Consider the following 19,729-nt stretch of genomic DNA (forward strand, 5'->3'; position numbering starts at 1 on the left):
CACACAGTGTTTATGGCATGTTAAATGGCTTGTGAGGGGTTTCACTGCAATTGCATTCCATACTGGATCATTTAGTTGCAAGCATAGCCGCAATAGGTACAGCTAGTATTATATATATATTTATGCAATTGTCTCCCCAGCTAGATTTTCTCAAGGCAAACTCTGAATCAGCCTGAAGATATAAGCCAACAAGTCATATTTCAAAGGCTGAAATTCTACAATGTTATATATGACACTGACGATGTGCAATTATAATGGGGAAATCCTGTCAGAACATCATCAACAGCACTAACATTAAAAACACCCACAGGAATATCAGTCCTCTGAAGTATCGGGGAAAGTTTGCGACTCTCAAGAAGTACACCATCATTCAGGCTACCCAAGACAATAACTTAGCATAGTTTTACATTCCAGTTGTCAAAAAATCGCTTTTCTTTTTAATACTTTTAAAGAGCTATGAATTTTCAACATTTATTTAGCCTGTTTATCACTTGGAATATTAAACACAAATACACACACACATATATATATCATATATATACACACACATACAATGCTGGTTTTCCGGGGACTCAAAAAGTAGGTGGTAAGAACAGAAGCTCATTGAACTTTTTTGATTTCCATTTTTCTGTTAGGTTTCAAATAACTTGGGATTACACCATCAGAATGGCCTTCTGGAATTAAAGACTTTCACTCCATTCTGCATGGAAGAACGGGCATATTTTGTCAGTAGAGCTCCAATGGTCTGTTTCTCTCCACATAAATCCCTGTTAAAACACACAAGAAATTTAACCATAAAAAAATTACTTAAATGGTTGCAATTCAGCAATCTTCACACTCCAATTTTTATATAAAGCTTTTTTTTAAAATTCATATAGTTAAGCACCGGAGGAGATTCAACACAAACAGTTGAACAAGAGAAATGTCGGATCCTTGATGTCAATACAGAGTTCCATTTGGAAATACTGCTGTAACTGACGCCAGCAAAGTAGCTTCCAATGTAAGTGGACCCCCAGATTCTCTACAGGAAAGTGGGGAAAGGGCCAGGCGGGAAGGGAGAGAAGAGGGGCAGAGAGATGCGCGATAATTAGTATTACTCCATCAGAAGTATCTCTCACATGACAGAAATACTGCAAGTGATCTTTTTGAGAAACCAGTTCCTGCTGAGTTGAACAGTGCAGTCAATTCACTTTATCGTATATTCGATGAAGCACTTTGAGAGTCCTCGAAGACGTGATAAGGTGCTATATCAAATGCAAGGATTATTATTAAATGCCATCCTTCAGACAAGACGTTAAACAAACATCCTGTTCGCTTGTTTAAGTAGACGTGAATGATCCCATGAAGCTATTCGTAAGGAGAAAGGAGTTTTCCCCCTGTATCCTGGAGAACAATCCTCCAGATAAATTTGAACATTAAACAAGGAAGGCTGTTTGTGGCACTTGCAAAATTGTTCCATGCAAAATTGCTGCCACATTTGTCTACAAAAAACATTCATTACACTTAACACTATGCACCATGAAGAGTTTTGAGACATTTCAACTTGTTAATGCTCTATAAAAATACAGGTTATTTCTGCCTCTTGCAACAGCCACTATTAACCTGAAGAGGGCACTTCTCATACCTTTTCATACTATGGAGAAAATCAGCAAACAAGAAATAATAAATTTAAGAGTCCCTGCAGTTTTCTTGAGGGGTGGGGGGAGGTCACCTTGGTGTCTGTCACATACCCATCAGCATACTTAAGAGTGTCCAAACCAAACAGTGGAGTCCTGTAGCTCAGTGGTTAGAGCACTCGCTTTGCAAGTGAGAGACCTGAGTTCAATTCCAGGCAGGGGAAACCTTGGGCAAGTTTCCTTACTCCACACAGAGCCTAATAATAATCCCTCCAAAACCAAAAACAATAATAAAATTGGTCATTTTCAATCTACGACTGTTTGTGGGACATTGCTGTGCGCAATTGGCTGCCGCGTTCGCCCACAAATATACAGTCAATTCACTTTACAGTGTGTACTGTGAAGCGCTTTGGGACATCCTCCCGACGTGAAAAGCGCTATATCAAATGCAAGTATTATTATTATTATTATAAACAGAATTCCTTGCACAAAAAAAATCCTATGTTTGGAAAGGAACTCTGTGTGGTACCCTCAGGGTATGAAGTTACCAAGGGGAATGGTGACACAGACATGTTTCTGTTTGAGCTCATCCCCTTCCTAGTTATACTTCCTGGTGGTTCTACTTTCAGACCGACCCATAAACAACAAGCAATTCCTCTGTTGTGTTGTGGATTATTTCTAGATTGGATTTTGAGGAGTCAGAAAGCAAGTGCAATATTTGTCAATCTACAACAGTTTAGATTCAATAGCCCCCTTATTTCAACCTTATACTTCCACTCTCTTTACCACTCTGCCCAGTAACTTTCCCCAAATTCTTTTATGCTTCCTTCTTGCTTCTCATTGTCAATGTCTAATTGACAATTTAGCCTTAAAGCAATATGCAACATCAAGCTGGATTTTTCAAGACTCACTGAAGTCTTTGCTTTGAGGTTTCTCCTCATTTAATATATTTATCAATAATTTGTGAACTGGTAAATGCATTCCTCTTAAAATGACAACTGAAACTTACCATTGCATTTTAAGCACTTATAACTTTTGTATATTGTATAATCGGGTTTCCGTGCTGCCCGCAGCAAGGAAACTGCTCTGGTCAAGGTCACAAACGACATCCTGACCATGTGTGACCAGGGCTCCCTCTGCTTTCCCGTCCTCGCCACCGTCTTTGATACCGTGGACCACTTAATCCTCCTCCACCGCTTGTCCTCCCACCTCAACCTTTAAGGTTCTGTCCTGGACTGGTTCAGGTCCTACCTTTCACACTGCCTCCACTTCGTCGCGGCAAACGGCCTTTCCTCCAGCCGCCGCACTGTCTCGTGTATTGTTCCTCAGGGCTCTGACCTCGGTCCCCTCCTCTTCACCCTCTACATGCTCCCCCTTGGTGACATCATCCGCAGACATGGGGTAAATTTCCACATGTAAGTGGATGACACCCAACTCTATCTCTCTGCCTCCACCCTGAACTCCAGGACTACTGGCGTCCTGACCGACTGCCTGTCTGACATCAAGTCCTGGACGAGGGCCAACTTTCTCCAACTCAATGTCAGCAAGACTGAGGCCCTCCTGATTGGCTCACGCCAGCGCCTCTGCACAACAACAACAACAACAAGATTCCATTTATAAAGCGCCTTTCACGTCAGGAGGACGTCCCTCGGGCACCTCGGGCACTGGCAGCATCAGCCTCCATGCCTGTACACTCAACCTCACTAAGCCAGTCAGGAACCTGGGTATCTTGTTTGACCCTGAACTGTCCTTTCTCCCCCACATCCGTGCCATGACCGGCACTGCCTACCACCACCTCTGCAACATTGCCAGATTCCGCCACTACCTCCCTTCACCTCTCTTCCTCCCTTGCCTCCTTCAAGGCCGGTCTCAAGACCCTTCTCTTCGACTGTGCCTTTGGCATCCCTCCCACCTCTCCACCTTCCCTCACCCCTACACCACCCCTCCCCCATGCTCGGGCCCCGACACCTGACTATTCAGCGCTTTGGGACATCCTCCTGGAATGAAAGGCGCTCTATAAATGTAATTTTGTTGTTGTTGTGTGTGCCTGTGTCTCAGACATACAGACACACTCAGCTGGGCTGACAAACACACACACACACACACACACACAAACAAACACACAGACAGAGCTGCTGCAGACACACAAACACACTCAGCTAGGCTGACACACAAACACACGCATACACACACACATGCTCTGACCCGGGCTGACACACAGACAGAAAGTGACCTGCCCTGAAATACTGAGAGAGAGTGTCTGTGCGTGTGTCAGCCCGGCTCATTGTATGTGTGTTTGTGTGTTAGCCTAGCTCAGTGTCTGTGTGTGTATGTGTCTGTAAGTTCCGCCTCAAAACCCTCCTCTTCGACCATGCCAGTGGTCACCCCCCTTCCCCTCCCCTCTCTCCCCATGACCCCAGCTCGGGTCTGAAACGCTGTACACTGTCCAGCACCTTGGGACGTCCTCCCGACGTGAAAGGCGCTATACAAATGTAATGTTGTTGTTGTATCATTCCACTTGTGCAGAAACCAAGACATTCTGCCACTTCGCAGGAAGTGCCCTCGGGTGGTTCAGTCTACAAGCCCAAGCTTCCAAAACAAGTGACACAAGTCCCTTGCTCTGTATAGAGAAGCGGGTGGATAACAAAAAGGTTGAATGTCCACCACTTGTTAAGCCACGTAATATGTGGTAGCTCCAGACACAGATGCCAGCTTTACACTAGAGCCCCTGGGAATGATCTGAGAAAATACTCACTGAATGTATGGAGAAATGTCTTCCTCTGTCCACTTTGTCCTGATGTTAAAGAGGGTGTTGAAACGCTCTTGGGTGTTCTCTGACAGATCCTCCACCTTAAGAGGAGAAATCACTTGTGGCCTTGAATTTCTATCCACAAGAGCTGCGCCCTGCACAATGGAGTAACTCATTAGAAAAGCACACAAATCCCAAACCAGCACATGGCAATCCATTTCCTAACTTGAGCAAGCAGTTAGATTGCTAAATGGATACTAAATGTGTCCACCTTAGCAGAGGATTTGTGAAGCTTCCATGCTCTGGTTGGAGTAATAATAATGTTCTTCGTGCAGTTGTCCATTCTGCAAATGTGACTGCACTTGGTTTCTCCTTTGGTGAAACAAATCTCTCTCATAGAAAGAAAATGGCTGCAAAAAAAGGCATTTTTGACCAAGGTACACCTGGTGTTCAGACAGGTTCAGGTGCAGTTGCACCTATCTAGCAAGGGAGGAGGAAGAGGGAAAACTGCTGATAGTGAGGAGAAAAAGCCAGGGTTTCATCTGATTGCTAACCCAGGGAGTGCTGAGGCTGTCCTGACTGAAGTGAACTAAATCAGTGCAGCCCAGAAATTGAACCTAGGATTCTTTCTCGTATGTGTGGTTCAGTACCAAACTATCAGAGCAAGAGGATTTTAAGACAAAACAAAATAGAATATGTAGGAGGGTGGGGTAAAAGTCAGACAGTAGGAATCCAGTGCCAATATAAAAGACCGACAATAAAATAAACAGAACTGCAAGTAACATTTTGTACCTTGAGCTGATCTAGTCTTGTTGACATGCCCTCAGGGACGCTCTGCTGCCAGAGCTCCTGAAACTCAGACAGATTGAATTTAACAGCATTCTGTAACAGCATCAGTGCGGTTGCCTTGCAGACCTCATCCTCATTCAGATCATAAAAAACCTCTTCTGCTGAAAAGACAAGTAAAATTCTGGAAATTTTGAACAACTGCTCCAACACACGCACAACCCCCTCTCCCCCCCCCCCCAAACACACACACAAACACGCTTGCACACAAGCAGAAATCTGATTCCCTTTGAGATACTCATCGACCAGTTTTATCGACAGCTGTGCACAATTGGCTGCTGCGTTTTTCCCACAAAATAGTCAATTCTCTTTACATTATATTCTGTGAAGTGTTTTGAGACGTCTCGAAGACATGGTAAGGCGCTATATCAAATGCAAGGGTTATTACTATTAAGATTTCCAGAGTTTCCTATTTACTCTTATTTATGCAAATTGATACTACAAATTATATGAAATCACAGTGAAACATCTAAGATGAACCTGGGTGGAACATCAAAACAAAAAATTGCCTTAACTTCGTTTCTGATAATCCAATCCAGTTAAAAGTGTATCTCTGTTACATCTATTTATAGTTCGAATTTGGTTACAGTGTTTGCACTGTGGACCCCATTCACTGTGCATGTACGTAGCCAGCCTGCTGATCTCCAGATTCCAGGTCATTAGTTTGCTGCCGCACGCTCAGCAAACAGGAGTGGTGTCCCAATGACCTGGAACTTGATCATTTTAATCAGCACAGTGGTTTGAAGGAAGCAAGTGAGCCGACCAGTTGTCAGCGTATGCAGTGAAATCCACTATTACGCCTTGTTATAGCACAGGTTGGGATTATGTGGATCCTAAATACCACCATACAATGAGAACCACTATATTCATTGAGCTCTGTGTAAAATAAATTCTTGCTGGTCTAAAATTTGCACCTTTTCACCTGGGGAGAAAAATCAATTTTTTTTTGTTTTTGACAAGGTCTTTCTGATCAAACTCTGCACTTTAATAAACTCTGTCTCCCTGTTGTCTGCAGTCATCCATCCTTTGGGAGATGAGATGTTAAACAAGATCCTGTTTGCCTGTTTAGTTGGACAGACATTAAAGATCTCATGGCATTATTCAAAAAGTTTAAAGATTCTCCTAATGTAGTGGCCAATATCTCCCCAGATAAAATTGTAATTTATATCAGGGCTGGCTGCTGTTTGCAAATCGGTTACTGTGTTTGCTTAAAAAAATACAGTCACTACATTTTATAGTAAATCCTATGAAACGCTTTGAAAAGTTCTCCTGATGTAAAAGGCACAATATCAAATATAAGGATGATTCTTGTAATTCAAAATTCTAGTAACTGAAGTATGAAGTATGAAGCAAATACCTTCATCTGTGTATCTTTTGCCATAACAATTGAGACAATGTTCTATCATCTCCCTGTGGGAAAAAGACAAGAGGGCCACAAAGTTTAACAAAACGCGTCCCTTTTGGAGACAGAGAATCAGTTACATAAAAATGTTTCATTGGTTTAACCTTTTGTTGGCCAACCAAGAGTAAAACAAAGTTTATAGCTTCAAGTAGACAGTCCCACTTTGTAGCATTTCATACATACGACTCCTCCCACTTGCTCTTACTTCCTCTTACCCCTCAGTTGCAGGTTCTCACTTCTCCATAATGTACTGTGATTAAGCGTATGCAGCCACCCTGGCTCCCTGCCAAAGCAACTGGACGAAGCCCATGGTGCTGTTCTCCAGCGTGGAAGCATGTGGCCTGATATAGGGCGGCCCACACAGGGTAACACGAGCTCAATTAGTGAATCATCTAATGCTCTGACTCTCCAGAAGTTTTTTTGGAAATTGCGCCTCACACAAACAAAAAGCCACAAGTAACCTCAAATAAGAATACACTACACTGCAGTTTCCTCTTTCATAGATCCCTTATTTAAATGCAGTCATAATAATAATAAAAATAGGACTAGAATGGAAATTCTTTCACTTTAAAATTGCTGCAACCTATGAAACCCTATACTGATCTTTTAACATAAACGTGCTATTTAAACTTAACAATATTAAATAAAAAAGCATACATACTACATACATACTTATAATGAAACTCACATTAATGCCCTAGTCTGTTCCTGGCTTAGCTCCTGATGCCATAGCTCGCTGTTAGGAGAAACGTTAGCTCTTCCCGATTACAGAGAAGGAATCCACAGAGGACAAACAGTGTTGGACAATGTCAGATTAGTACTCAAACCCGGATGGTCTTACTGGAAGCATAGTTCCTTCCTCAAGGTTCTTGCCTTGTATTGTGGAGTCCTGTAGCTCAGTGGTTAGAGCACTCGCTTTGCAAGTGAGAGACCTGAGTTCAATTCCAGGCAGAGGGCGAAACCTTGGGCAAGTTTCCTTACTCCACACAGAGCCTAATAATAATCCCTCCAAAACAATAATAAAAATTGGTCATTTTCAATCTACGACTGTTTGTGGGACATTGCTGTGCGCAATTGGCTGCCGCGTTCGCCCACAAATACACAGTCAATTCACTTTACAGTGTGTTCTGTGAAGCGCTTTGGGACGTCCTCCCAACGTGAAGAGCGCTATATCAAATGCAAGGATTATTATTATTATTGTTTGCCTTGTGCAAAAGGCTTTTTCCCCTCAGTTTATGAAAGCTTGAGGCTTGAAGGGATATGGGTATAGGGCAGGGCAATTGAATGAACACCTTGCTCTGAGAGCTAGTGCAGATTTGATGGTCCAAATGACCTCCTTCTGTGCGGTAAACGTCTATGATTCTAACAATTTTGTCCCCTCCCCTCAGTGGCTTTTTTCTTTCTCATTTCCCCCAGCTCTCCCACTAGAATTCATCCACCTTATTAATTGTTTCATACATTTAAACACATACATCAGATCATTTTCAATCATCACCAGATTTAAAAGCTCCAACTTGTCCACTGTTTTTTGATACAAATATCCACTTATCTCTGGTGACATCCTCGTAAAAGCCTTGACTGAGTGGCTATTATTCATGTGTGTGAGCCTTAATAGCGAAATTGGAAGACAATTTAACTGTGGGGCATCACAGCTAATCCTGACCATTTTGATACAATTTGGACCCAGGTTATTCAACTCTCAAAAGTATTCCGCTATGTGGAAGATGATGGAGGGGCCAGGAAAAGAGGAACAATTGGCAGGAACAACTGGTTAACGCAATAAGTGTACCTCAAAGCTTAAACTTTATTTTTACTCAATGACTCAGATCATGCTGCACAACATCCAACTAGAATGAATGTGATAATGAATGTGATAATAATGGCATTATCAAGATGTTTGCTTCAATTTTCTCCTAGTTCCCATTAACAAGTATTTGAAATAAAAGCTTTTTTTTAAAAAAAAGCACTTTAAACATTTGAGCATGCAGCAATTAAACATATAATAAAATGGCACACTTTTAACAGATGATCGAACTTCACACTATTATTCAAATCCTACTTTGTGGAGAAGATTTGGCACTGTGCTAAACACTGACATTTATTTCTGGGCTTTACTACCATCACCTCGGCAACTGACACGAAACATGTAATCTCAGAGGGGGTAACAAAAGGCTCATTCTACACAAGAACCACACATCGTTGTGCAAGAGACGGAAAGATGATTTCAGGAAAAGCTGTCATTCACAAGCAGGTTTAAACAGACCAGGATTTCTTTCCCATCTTCGGTTTCAGATTATCCAACACTGGAAGATTCTCACAAAGCTCCACTCTTTGATGCTTGGAGCACTCAATTACATTGCATCAAATTTATCTCTCCTATTGTTCAAAAATATTTTTTTAGAAAGTCATAGATTATTTACCTTCACATTGGTTGACAAAATCTAACCACCACAGGAGCTTTGATGATTAGACTTATCAGTCCTTCAATATCTTTCAATTTGCAAAAGTGAATAACGAAAAATAGAGCCTTCTAAAACTTAATATGTAACGTGCTGAATTATGGACTCACTCTTGCTTACAAAAGGGGCTAAAACCGAGGTGAATTCTAATGGAATATTTCTCAATAAAGATTCCAATTCATAAATAGGGACGGCTTCCAGTAACCAGAAGTAAGTATAGCCGATTCTGCTCCAGAAGCAGAAATCTTGTGGGTAGGTATCACTTCTGGCAACCAGAAGGAGTCCCCATTCGAGACTTGAGTCCTTAAGAATTTATGTGAGAAATCATAAGATTTTAGATAGATGCATACCATTACAATCACAAATCTTTAAACTCCCACTCCAAACTCAGTTTAGATGCAGTAATTTAATTGTTCATAATTTGTATGATTCAAACAAATCCATTTAGCACAGTTTGTAACTCCCTTGTTTTGATATGCATACGCCTCAAATCTTCTGTGCCTCACTGACGATGAAACAGATTGTTTCAGATTGGTAGGAAACAGCTTTGAGTCTGTCATGCCACACGTGGAGAGCACAAGATCTCAATAGCCAAATAGGCACGGAATAGATGGAAATGAATCTTTAGCTTACAGGAAGGTATTGTATGTAGATAGAAATTTAGAACAAATGACATTGTGGGAATCAAATAAATATTAATCCATGGTTTCATTAATTCTGCTCAACGAAGCCATTGAGCTAAAACTGAAGCAGTTTTGAAGTGAAGTAAGATTTCTGGTACAGCTGGTTCAAATGTAGTATCTCCCAACATATGCAACCAAAGAACATACGTTCTTAATAATAATAATCCTTGCATTTGATATAGCGCTTTTCACGTCGGGAGGACATCCCAAAGCGCTTCACAGAACACACTGTAAAGTGAATTGACTGTATATTTGTGGGCGAACACGGCAGCCAATTGCGCACAGCAATGTCCCACGAACAGTCGTAGATTGAAAATGACCAATTTATTATTGTTTTTGGTTTTTGGAGGGATTATTATTAGGCGTGTGGAGTAAGGAAACTTGCCCAAGGTTTCGCCCTGTCTGGAATTGAACTCACTTGCAAAGCGAGTGCTCTAACTACTGAGCTACAGGACTAATAGTTTCTCACTTCAAGCAAGGGCCTTCGTTTTAAGGCGTTTTCACTACCTCTAATTGCTTTTTAGTCTCTATGCCACATAATAATACTTTCATTTGGTATAACACCTTTCATGTCAGGAAGAAGTCTCAAAGTACTTCATAGGATACACTGTGAAGTGTAGTGACTGTGTATGTATAGGTGAACACATCAACAACAACAACAAGATTCCATTTATAGAGCGCCTTTCACGTCGGGAGGACATCCCAAGGCGCTGTACAGTTGGGTCAGGACCCGAGCAGGGGGGAAATGGTCAGGGTGAGGGGAGGGAAGGGAGGGAGTGAGGAGGGGGTAGAGATTCGAGAGGGGAGCTGAAGGCACGGTCAAAGAGAAAGGTCTTGAGACCGGCCTTGAAGGAGGAAAGGGAGGAGGCAAGGCAAAGGCACTGGGGGATAGAGTTCGAGAGCTTAGGGGCTGAGAGGCTGAAGGCCCGGCCACCGATGGTAGGGCGGTTGGGGCGGGGGATGTGGAGCAGACCGGAGCCAGAGGAACGGAGGGTACGGGCAGGTAGGTAGGGGGAGAGAAGGTCAGAGAGGTAGGAGGGAGCAAGGCCGTGAATGGCCTTGTAGGTGAGGATGATGATCTTGAAATCGATCCTCTGGGGGATGGGGAGCCAGTGGAGGAGAGCGAGGGTGGGAGTGATGTGGTCCCGGAACATCAGTTCATTTTTGCACAACAATGTCACACAAACAGTCAATGACCAATTTTATTTGGAGGATTGTTGGCCAGGATACTAGGAGAAACTCCTTTCTCTTTTCGAATAGTGCCATAGGCACTTTTAATGTCCACCTGAAAAGGCAGATCGGACCATGGTATAACATCTCATCCCAAGGAAGGCACCTCCGATGATGCAACTCTCCCCCGTACCCCAGCACTGCAATGGAGGATCAGCCTAGAATATACGTGTTCAAAGTTGATATGGAACTTTAACCCACATCCTGACTCAGAAACAAGAGTCGTGTCTAGGTCGTGCCAGGCTGACACACATATAGGAGGTTCAGCTATCAAGTAGGAAGAACACTGCTTAATCTTCAGTTATTTAAATCTACTGACAGGAACTCGATGGATGACCTGCTTCCAGGCTTCCATCAGGGTTGGTGTGAAATTAGCTGATGGGAGAAGATGACTCAGCTGACACAAGTTTCCTATGGGGAAACACCTGCCATTCATTTCTCATTTCTCCAGAGACAGCACCGAGAGCAAGAATTCAGCATGGGCACAGATCCAAGTCTGGCCGCTCCATTGTGCATCATGTACCACCACACTGACCCCACAGGACTTCACTTCCAGTTAACTAGAAAATATCCAGCAAATTACAATGGAAAGTCAATCATTTACAAAACGCACTCAGAGCATTTTGCGGAATCTTTAACGGATGCTCTAGAATAGGAAATGGAGCTGGTTTGTTATGCATAGTCTTTCACTCAGTCTGAATCACTCACCGTGGTTCCAAAGCCTCCAGTTCTTGTAGGCAATCCTTTAGAGGAACTTTACTGAATGACCACGATTCTGAATCTACCAGCTGGGTCACGTGATTCAAGAGTTTCATTTCATAATCAAACTCCAGAATTCTCCAACATCCTATGGGGGTAGGGAAAAGGCAAAAATAGTAAATTTAGGGGATTTCTTAGGTGAAATTTTTTGTTTGGCAACAGAATGTCAGAATCGAGCCAAAGACCTAATGGGTAGGGTGGTCCTAGCTGGAAAAGCAGCAGGAAAGCTTGCCAAGCAGTGCACTCAATGACAAACTGAGGTTGGCTAGTTAGACTCCAGCAGTAACCCAATGCACATTCTGGGGTCCCCAAGCCTTGGTTCTTGCCAACCTGTGTCTAATACTTTCTGGAATTTGTTAAGCAGGATGCGTTCCTCCAGGAAGAGAGTTCGCATTCCATTCCAATAAATATCTCTACAATTTCCATGTGTAGGTGGGATGCATGGAATTCTCAGTTTGGTTGGATACTCTTAAGCATGGTGACACTAGGCTAACCCCCAAAAATTGCTTTTAAACTGTACACACAACAAGCCTTTGTTCCTAATAGCACTTGGTGTACTATAACTCAAACAACTTGCTGAGACACTTATCCCACAATGCGATTTCACATTTGTCCTCATGTAGCACTGTAATCCACTCAGCAGCAAAAGGGCAATAATATGATGCCAGCAAGATTTAGCATTTAATTTTCAGATCAATTTATCATAATTATTTTGGATGCCACCTGCAATGCCACCTTGTTCTTCCCCCCACTCCCACTAAATATGCACCACTATTCTAACAGGAATAAACGGTGATCTGTTACAAGGCTTCTAATAGTAATGCAATTCTAAAGGTGTCATGGGGAAATCTCCCATCTTCTAAAGGATCATCATCTGTTGAACAGTAAACATAGAATCATGCATTACTAATTATTAACTATATATGTTGGTATCTTTCATTGGAATAAAAAGTTTTATCTGAAATAGGACAGTCACCTGCTCCTTTAAGCGTACTTTGTTACTCGCTCTTGTAACAAACTGCAATTGCATGGCTGAGTTAGAGGATCTGATCCAAGGTAATAGTCAGAATACTACAATTGGGCTCAAGTGTTTCCTTGCAGGAGAATCAGGGGTTTCAACACAATTCCCACTCCATAGAGGTTTTAACACTTCATGTCATTATCTTAAAATTAAACATCATGCACAAATTCTTAATGTGGAAAAGCCTTCCAAATAAGAGTGAATTTGTTTTTTGTCAATTCTGCATAATCGTACATTTTTAAGGCCACGTTCTTAACACTGTCAATGAAAAATTTGGGGTCTCTGGATCTCTTTGCATTTCGTAGATGACCCTTCATTTTACCGATTTACCTTCAATCTTGTATGCATGCATCGCCTGCAGCTGCTGTAGTATTTCTTGTTCACTGGCTTGAACACTGTCCATTAAATCTTCCATTGTGTACTGCAAAACCCAGAGCAATAAACTACCAATTAAAAAGTAATTACATCAGATATTATAAGCACTCAATGATTCTCTTTCTGGTGAGTCTGGTGCCTGGACAATACATAAACCCAGACAAAGATTTCCACACTTATGACAACTATGCAGGAAAATTTCCTTGTGACTGGAATGGAATGTGCACCCTTTCCCTGAAGGGATGCTTGCTGCTTAGCTAATTCTAGAGCAGGTTGGCAAGTGCCAAGACTTGGGGATCCCAGAGTGTGTGTCGGGCTCCTGCTAGAGATTAAGCAGCTAAAGCTGTACAAGATGCATTGTGGCAAGCTTCCAGCTGCCTGTCCAGATAGGATCACCCTACTCATTAGGGTTTTGACTTGCAATGTTAACAGGAGGCAAATGGAAAGAAATTATGCCCCCAATAACTGGTCTGCTCTTCCAAGTCCTGCTGACAAGCCAGGTCTGGAGTACTGCAGTCCTGCTTGGCAAAGAGATGTACCTGCCATGACTCCACCTCCAGGCTTATAGATCAATGTAGGCCAGAGCCCTCCCTCACTGGACTTCTCAAATGGGTCAAAAGAAACTCTTCTCTAAAATGCCCCAAATCATGTTGGAGAACTATTTGGAGGCATGTCTTGTACGTCACAAGCTTAACTTGTATTGAGACCTTGCTGTCATTAAAGATGAGAATGGCCAGAATGCCCTTCATTGTTCTGAACACTGACAGTGTCCAAGGAAAAATTAATGTCCACCATAACACCTAGATATTGATACAAGTCAAAAAATGGGATAATGCCCTTGTATCTTCCAATGTTGGAATGGAAGATGCTGAGTGGAAGCCAAAAATCCAATGAAAGGACCATCTCCTAGCAGTTGGAACCCAGGACTAGGTCACTACTGAATAAAGGTGGCACGAAGAGTGGAAGAGAAATGTTATTCTTGCTTAAAGAAGAAAAAGTATGTAAAGCAAATTTTCTTTGCAATGCAGCATTAATCCTCTTACAACAAAGAATCACTGTACCCGCGGATTTGTTTCCAAAGTTCCTCTATGCCTTCCAGTGATGGTCCTTTTGTACACATGGTCCAAATATCTACATTATAACCTGCATCGAGTCAGTCACGTAAAGAAAAAGATGCATTATGAAGTTATATTTAGCAGTGTAAGAAGTGCTCTCTGTAAACGGACGCTACCTTTGGATTATCTGAACCTTTCTGCTTTTCTTCGGATGGTCCCTCATATTGGTTCTCCATCAGCAGCTTCTTCAGTTTCTTCAACTTTGGCCGTGTTCTTCTCAACTCCCAGTAGCTATTAGCAAAACCGTAAATCTGCATCAAATGTAACATTTTAATTTTCTTTCTGTGAGAGGTTTGAAAATAATGGCTAGTTGGGCTGAAGTACGCATGTATCATCATAGAATCATAGAATATTACAGCATAGGAGGCCAATCGGCCCATCGTGCCTGTTCCGGCTCTTTGGAAGAGCTACTCAAAACTGTATGCACATTATTTTTAAAAACCTGAGTATTTACTCAATTTCCTTTCCCCCAACTCCCATGGTCAAGTGGTCTGCCAAGTTCATATGCAAATTGTCATTAAGTCCTTTAACAGAAAGCCAAAACCTGTGGTACTATACCACAGAGTTGATTCTTACTATCAAGTATTGAAAGGGGCAAAAATCTGAAGGAAAATTAGAGAAGTGTCAACAGACATAAATCCTGTAGAGGAATGCTAAGGATAAGAATTTCTGCTATTAAAAGGGGTTGCACCGATGTTGCTCCTTTAATTAAATCACAATTTATAAAACAATCTAAAATTGAATTCTCATGGGTCAGCCAAGTCAGTGGGTGCTGGTAGGCTCTTCAACCATGGTTCAATCACAGCCACCTGATCCATTTCTCAGACAAAGTTCACACATGCATATCTTCCACAGGAGAGCAATCAAGAATGGGAACCTCACTAATCCAGAGATATTAGGCAAGTTATAGCTGGAACCTTCCGAGTTGGTATGGCTGTTTTACACTGAGCAGTAACTTTGCTAATTGAGCCATTAATAGATGCAGTCAGAATTGTTTAAAATTGTTTTTAAGCCTCTGATCTTCACCTTGCAGCTTCTTGGAAACACTTTCATGCAGAACAGGAAACAGAAATTGAATCATCAATTGAATCATCTATTAAGGTGATTGGGGGTGGGGGGGGGAGAACAGACGTACGAGGTTTCCCTCTCTTTTATATACTATCGTTTGGCAAAAAGATCAAATACTTCAGAGGTAGTTTTATATTTTCTTTTCCAACCACTATCAGCAAAATCAAAGTCAGTAATAGTCCCAAACACACAAGCAGAAAAAATGTAAACCATGCTTCCTCCAGACAGCTAAATTCCTGGAATAAAAATAATTATCACAACAAAAAAAGTCAAGAATTGTGTCCATTCCCAATTCAAGGGGAGCCACTGAATCAGTTGATATAATCCTAGTTTTGGCTGCTGCTTTTACATACTGCAGCAGACACTGAAATGAGATGCTATTATCAATCTTTTTGAATAGTACCATGGAATCTTTTACATCCATCTGGACAGGAAGATGGGACCTGGTTTTAACATCTCATCCAAAAGACAGCACCTCTGACTAGCAGTGGACCCCCAGCACTGCACTGGAGTGTCAGCATGGAATATATGGGTTCTGCATCCCAATGCCAGACTTGGACCCTCAACCTTCTGACCCAGAGGCGAGAGTGCTACCAATCTTTCTAATAATGGCAGTAAAACAAGGGAAGAGCACAAATTTACTCTTTTACACACACACCCTCCTACAGTATTTCATATATAAAAGTTTCACCTCAGAGTGTATCAGACATCCTGTGCTTGGGTTGGATGGCAGCTGATCGGGTGTGCTACAGTCAGGAAGGAAAAGCAGCATGTTCGATGTATCAGCTATCTTCAGATCATAAGTTTTATCATTATTGCATAGAACAGCATGTTCCTCTTTATCACCTCTGATTATCAACCTAAAGAAAATCAAACAGAATGTTCAAGCATGTTTTAAGAATTAAATCGAGCAATTCCCAATTTCATTTAGAAAACATCAAACTACACGCAGCCTGGAGCCAGCTCTGATAGACAAAAGGGATGTGCTACATCCTTTTCTAATTGTATTACTGAGAAACACCATATTTCACTCTCGGAAGCAAGACTGTACTTCATCAAATACAGAAATGGATTCCCTCCATTTTTAATTTTTTTTCAAATTTGTCCTCCATTTTTCTCTTTTTACATTTCCTGTCCTATAAAAGCTGGAATCCCATCATACACATACCAATAGTACTGAATGGTTGCAATGCAAAGGAACCTCCTTCACTCCAAGCCTCTTCCATGTTTGGTGAATATGTCACGAGATATTCCGGAGTTGGTTGACCCATCATGGAAGATCTCCATTGAGATGCTACTTCACTTGGAAGATTTAAATGCAAGTTTAAATGTAAATGTTTTTGCACCCCACCAGAGTATTCTCCCTTAAGTATCCATTTCTTAAAACTCCTGCCATGCTTTCAACCACCACACCCCAAAACTATGGAACTCTCTGCCTCAACCTCTACACCTTGCCCGTCTTCAGATCGCATCTGAAAACCTCCCTCTTTGACCATGACAACAGTCACCTCCTCCCTCTCCCTGACTTGGTATCAAGCTTCGCCACTGTTAAGCGCTCAGAGATGCAACCCTGCCTAAAGGGTGCTGTATAAATGCAAATTGCTGTTGTTGAAACTATACCGGAGTTTCTCCAAAACAACCTCATTATAATGCAGTGTTTTGAGTCCTGGAAAGTAAACTGATACAATTATAACAGATTCACAAAATAAGAATGACCAACGCTTCCAGATCATCAAGTTGCCATTGACATAACTTCCAGTTTCAAGCTCTAACTGGGAGTAGCAATTCTTTCCACTTAGCTCAATTTAAACTCTGAAAACAAAAGCATTAACAGGTAAGAAACCTTAGGAAGCAGCGAGTCAGACAGTACTCTCAGGAGGAAGCTATGTGGTTTTAGCTGGTTAAGCCCCAGCAGAATCCAAATTCACACTCCTGGATTCATTAAAACTCCCTAAAATTTAGGATGCATCCCTCCAAGGAAAGAGTGCTCATTTTCATACAGTGAAATTTCCATATGGAGGTGGTATCCATATGTGGACGTCAATCTGTTTTGGATAGCCTAAAAAATGCTTCTGCACATTCGTGCAGTGAGCAGGAAGCTAGCTGGCCAGCCCCAACCACTCTTGCATATTTTAGTACTAGGAATACTTACAAGTGTGATTGCGGCTGACCGGGCAGATTCCTGTGAACAAGTACAGGAATCCAGAATTGTACCACACTTGTGTTCGTGTGGGCCCACAATGCTATAAACAGACTTCCAATTAAGACAGGTTCAGACTGTATCTCTTTAGTATGATGAGGTGCCAGAAACTGAATGCAGTACCTCAAAAGCAATGAGTTGCACAACAACCACCACAACAACTTGGATTTATATAGCGCCCACCACTCCGGACGGCGACTCAGAGCGCTTCACAGTAACGGATCCCGGGACCGAGTCAGGGGAAGGGGGAGGAAGGTGACCAAAGGCACGGTTGAAAAGAAAGGTCTTCAGCAGAGACCTGAAAATGGGAAGGGAGGGAGTGAGGAGAAGGGAGTGAGGAAGGCAGTTCCAGAGCCTCGGGGCATAGTAGCTGAAGGCACGGCCGCCGAGGGTGGAGCGGAGGACTCGGAGGAGGCCAGACCCGGAGGAATGGAGGCAACGGGTACTGTTTTGGCACAGTTGCCAAAATAAAGACAAAGTGCAAAATACTGGAGATGCTGGAAATCTGAGAACAAAACGGAAGTCGATGGGAACGTTCAACAGGTCAGGCAGCATCTATGGATTCCTGTAGCTCAGCGATTAGAGCACTCGCCTCTCAAGCGAGAGACCTGTGTTCAATTTCCATCAGGACGAAACCTTGGGCAAGTTTCCTTACTTCACACGCCTAATAATAATCCGTCAAGAAAAAAATAATAAATTGGTCATTTCAATCCACGACTGTTTGTGGGACACTGCTGTGCACAATTGGCTGCCACATTTTGTCCACAAATATACAGTCAATTCAATTTAGTCTATTCTGTGAAGCGCTTTGAGACGTCTAGAAGACGTGAAAAGCGCTATATCAAATGCAAGGATTATTATGGAGAATGGAAATTGAGTCAACGTTTTGGGTCCACAACCCTTCATCTGAACTCCATTCTTGGACCCGAAACGTTGACTCACTTTCCCTTCTCTGTAGATGCTGCCTGACCTGCTGAGTGTTCCCAACGCCTTCTGCCAAAATATTGATCTGCTGTTACATTTTATGCCTCCAGCTAAGAAATCAGGCATCACTGCTATTGTCTCCACATATGTCAACTACGCTTTTGGTAGTTTTTGGCATTGTTTTTATTTCAAACAGTTAGATAACAGTGGGGTCAGGTACAAGAAATAGCAGTCTTATAGTACCTCTTATAAAAAACAATAATAAATTGGTCATTTTCAATCTACGACTGTTTGTGGGACATTGCTGTGCGCAATTGGCTGCTGCGTTCGCCCACAAATATACAGTCAATTCACTTTACAGTGTGTTCTGTGAAGCGCTTTGGGACGTCCTCCCGACGTGAAAAGCGCTATATCAAATGCGAGGATTATTATTATTATTATCTACTCTTACCTTGTGAAACAAACAAGGTGTGATATCTCTCTATAGCGAAACAAAACCAACCTCCTCAAATGGGCCTAAGAATCCTCCTTCATCCTAAACCCTCCTTGTTCGAATCCCATAAAATAACTGACATGGTCAACTTAAGACGCTGGAGCTCATCGATCTGAAGACATTCTCGCAATTGCATTGTGGCTGATAATAATGGTTGATAACTCAGCGAAAGCTCGTCATAAAATCCTCCTGAAACTACTCTTTATAGAGCTCTGTGCTGGGGGGTGTGGGGTGGGGGGGGGAATGTTAGAGACAACGGCTCAGTGTGTTGCTGTAGTGACATGAGGCTGACTGCACGGCCCTGACGCCCACCTCTGGCCCGATTCGATGCATTTGCAGAGAGTCTCGTCCAGTTCCATGAGACAGTAATCCCCGGAGCTGACACCGTCTCGGAAAGACAGGCAGTGGACCGCCGGCTGCAGCTCAGCAGCGTCCAGCTTCGCCACCTGCAAAGTGGCCTTCACCTCCTCCACAGTCCTCATCCTCGGCGCCGCCTCGAGCCCTCACTCCCTCCCTCACTCCCTCCCTCACTGAGCGCGCGCGCGCCGCCGCTCCGGGTCAGCACCCGGGGGGGCGGGGCCTTCGCCTCTGATTGACGCGGGGCCCCGACCAATGATGCGGAGCAACCGGGGGGCCCGGAATGGAACGCTGCTGCCAATCAGAACGCGGCCCGGGAGCGCGGCCGCGCGAGGCAGTCCCCCCCTCTCCCCCCCCCCTCCCACCTGGTGTGTGCAGTGCCCCCCCCCCCCCCCCCCCAGGACAGGCAGCTGGAGGGGCTGTGTGGGCAGT

General features: G+C 42.9%; 1 protein-coding gene across 2 annotated transcripts; it reads right to left on the reverse strand.

Moving 5' to 3' along the window:
• Positions 1-417: 417 nt before the first annotated feature.
• dscc1 (DNA replication and sister chromatid cohesion 1) lies at positions 418-19,459 on the reverse strand. 2 transcript variants are annotated; one of them, XM_042332472.1, is made up of 9 exons: positions 19,253-19,459; positions 16,015-16,183; positions 14,372-14,506; positions 13,096-13,186; positions 11,694-11,832; positions 6,569-6,621; positions 5,158-5,312; positions 4,372-4,520; positions 418-767 (listed from the first exon to the last, which is right to left on the reverse strand). In XM_042332472.1, the coding sequence occupies exons 1-9, from the start codon at positions 19,420-19,422 to the stop codon at positions 662-664; spliced, it is 1,167 nt and encodes a 388-aa protein (XP_042188406.1). In that variant the 5' UTR covers positions 19,423-19,459; the 3' UTR covers positions 418-661. The 2 variants fall into 2 exon arrangements, with proteins under 2 accessions (XP_042188406.1, XP_042188405.1); XM_042332471.1 differs by having other exon boundaries at positions 5,158-5,315.
• Positions 19,460-19,729: the final 270 nt, after the last annotated feature.

The sequence above is a fragment of the Callorhinchus milii genome, unplaced genomic scaffold (assembly GCF_018977255.1).
Source record: "Callorhinchus milii isolate IMCB2004 unplaced genomic scaffold, IMCB_Cmil_1.0 Scaffold2, whole genome shotgun sequence".
In the NCBI taxonomy this organism is placed as follows: domain Eukaryota; kingdom Metazoa; phylum Chordata; class Chondrichthyes; order Chimaeriformes; family Callorhinchidae; genus Callorhinchus; species Callorhinchus milii.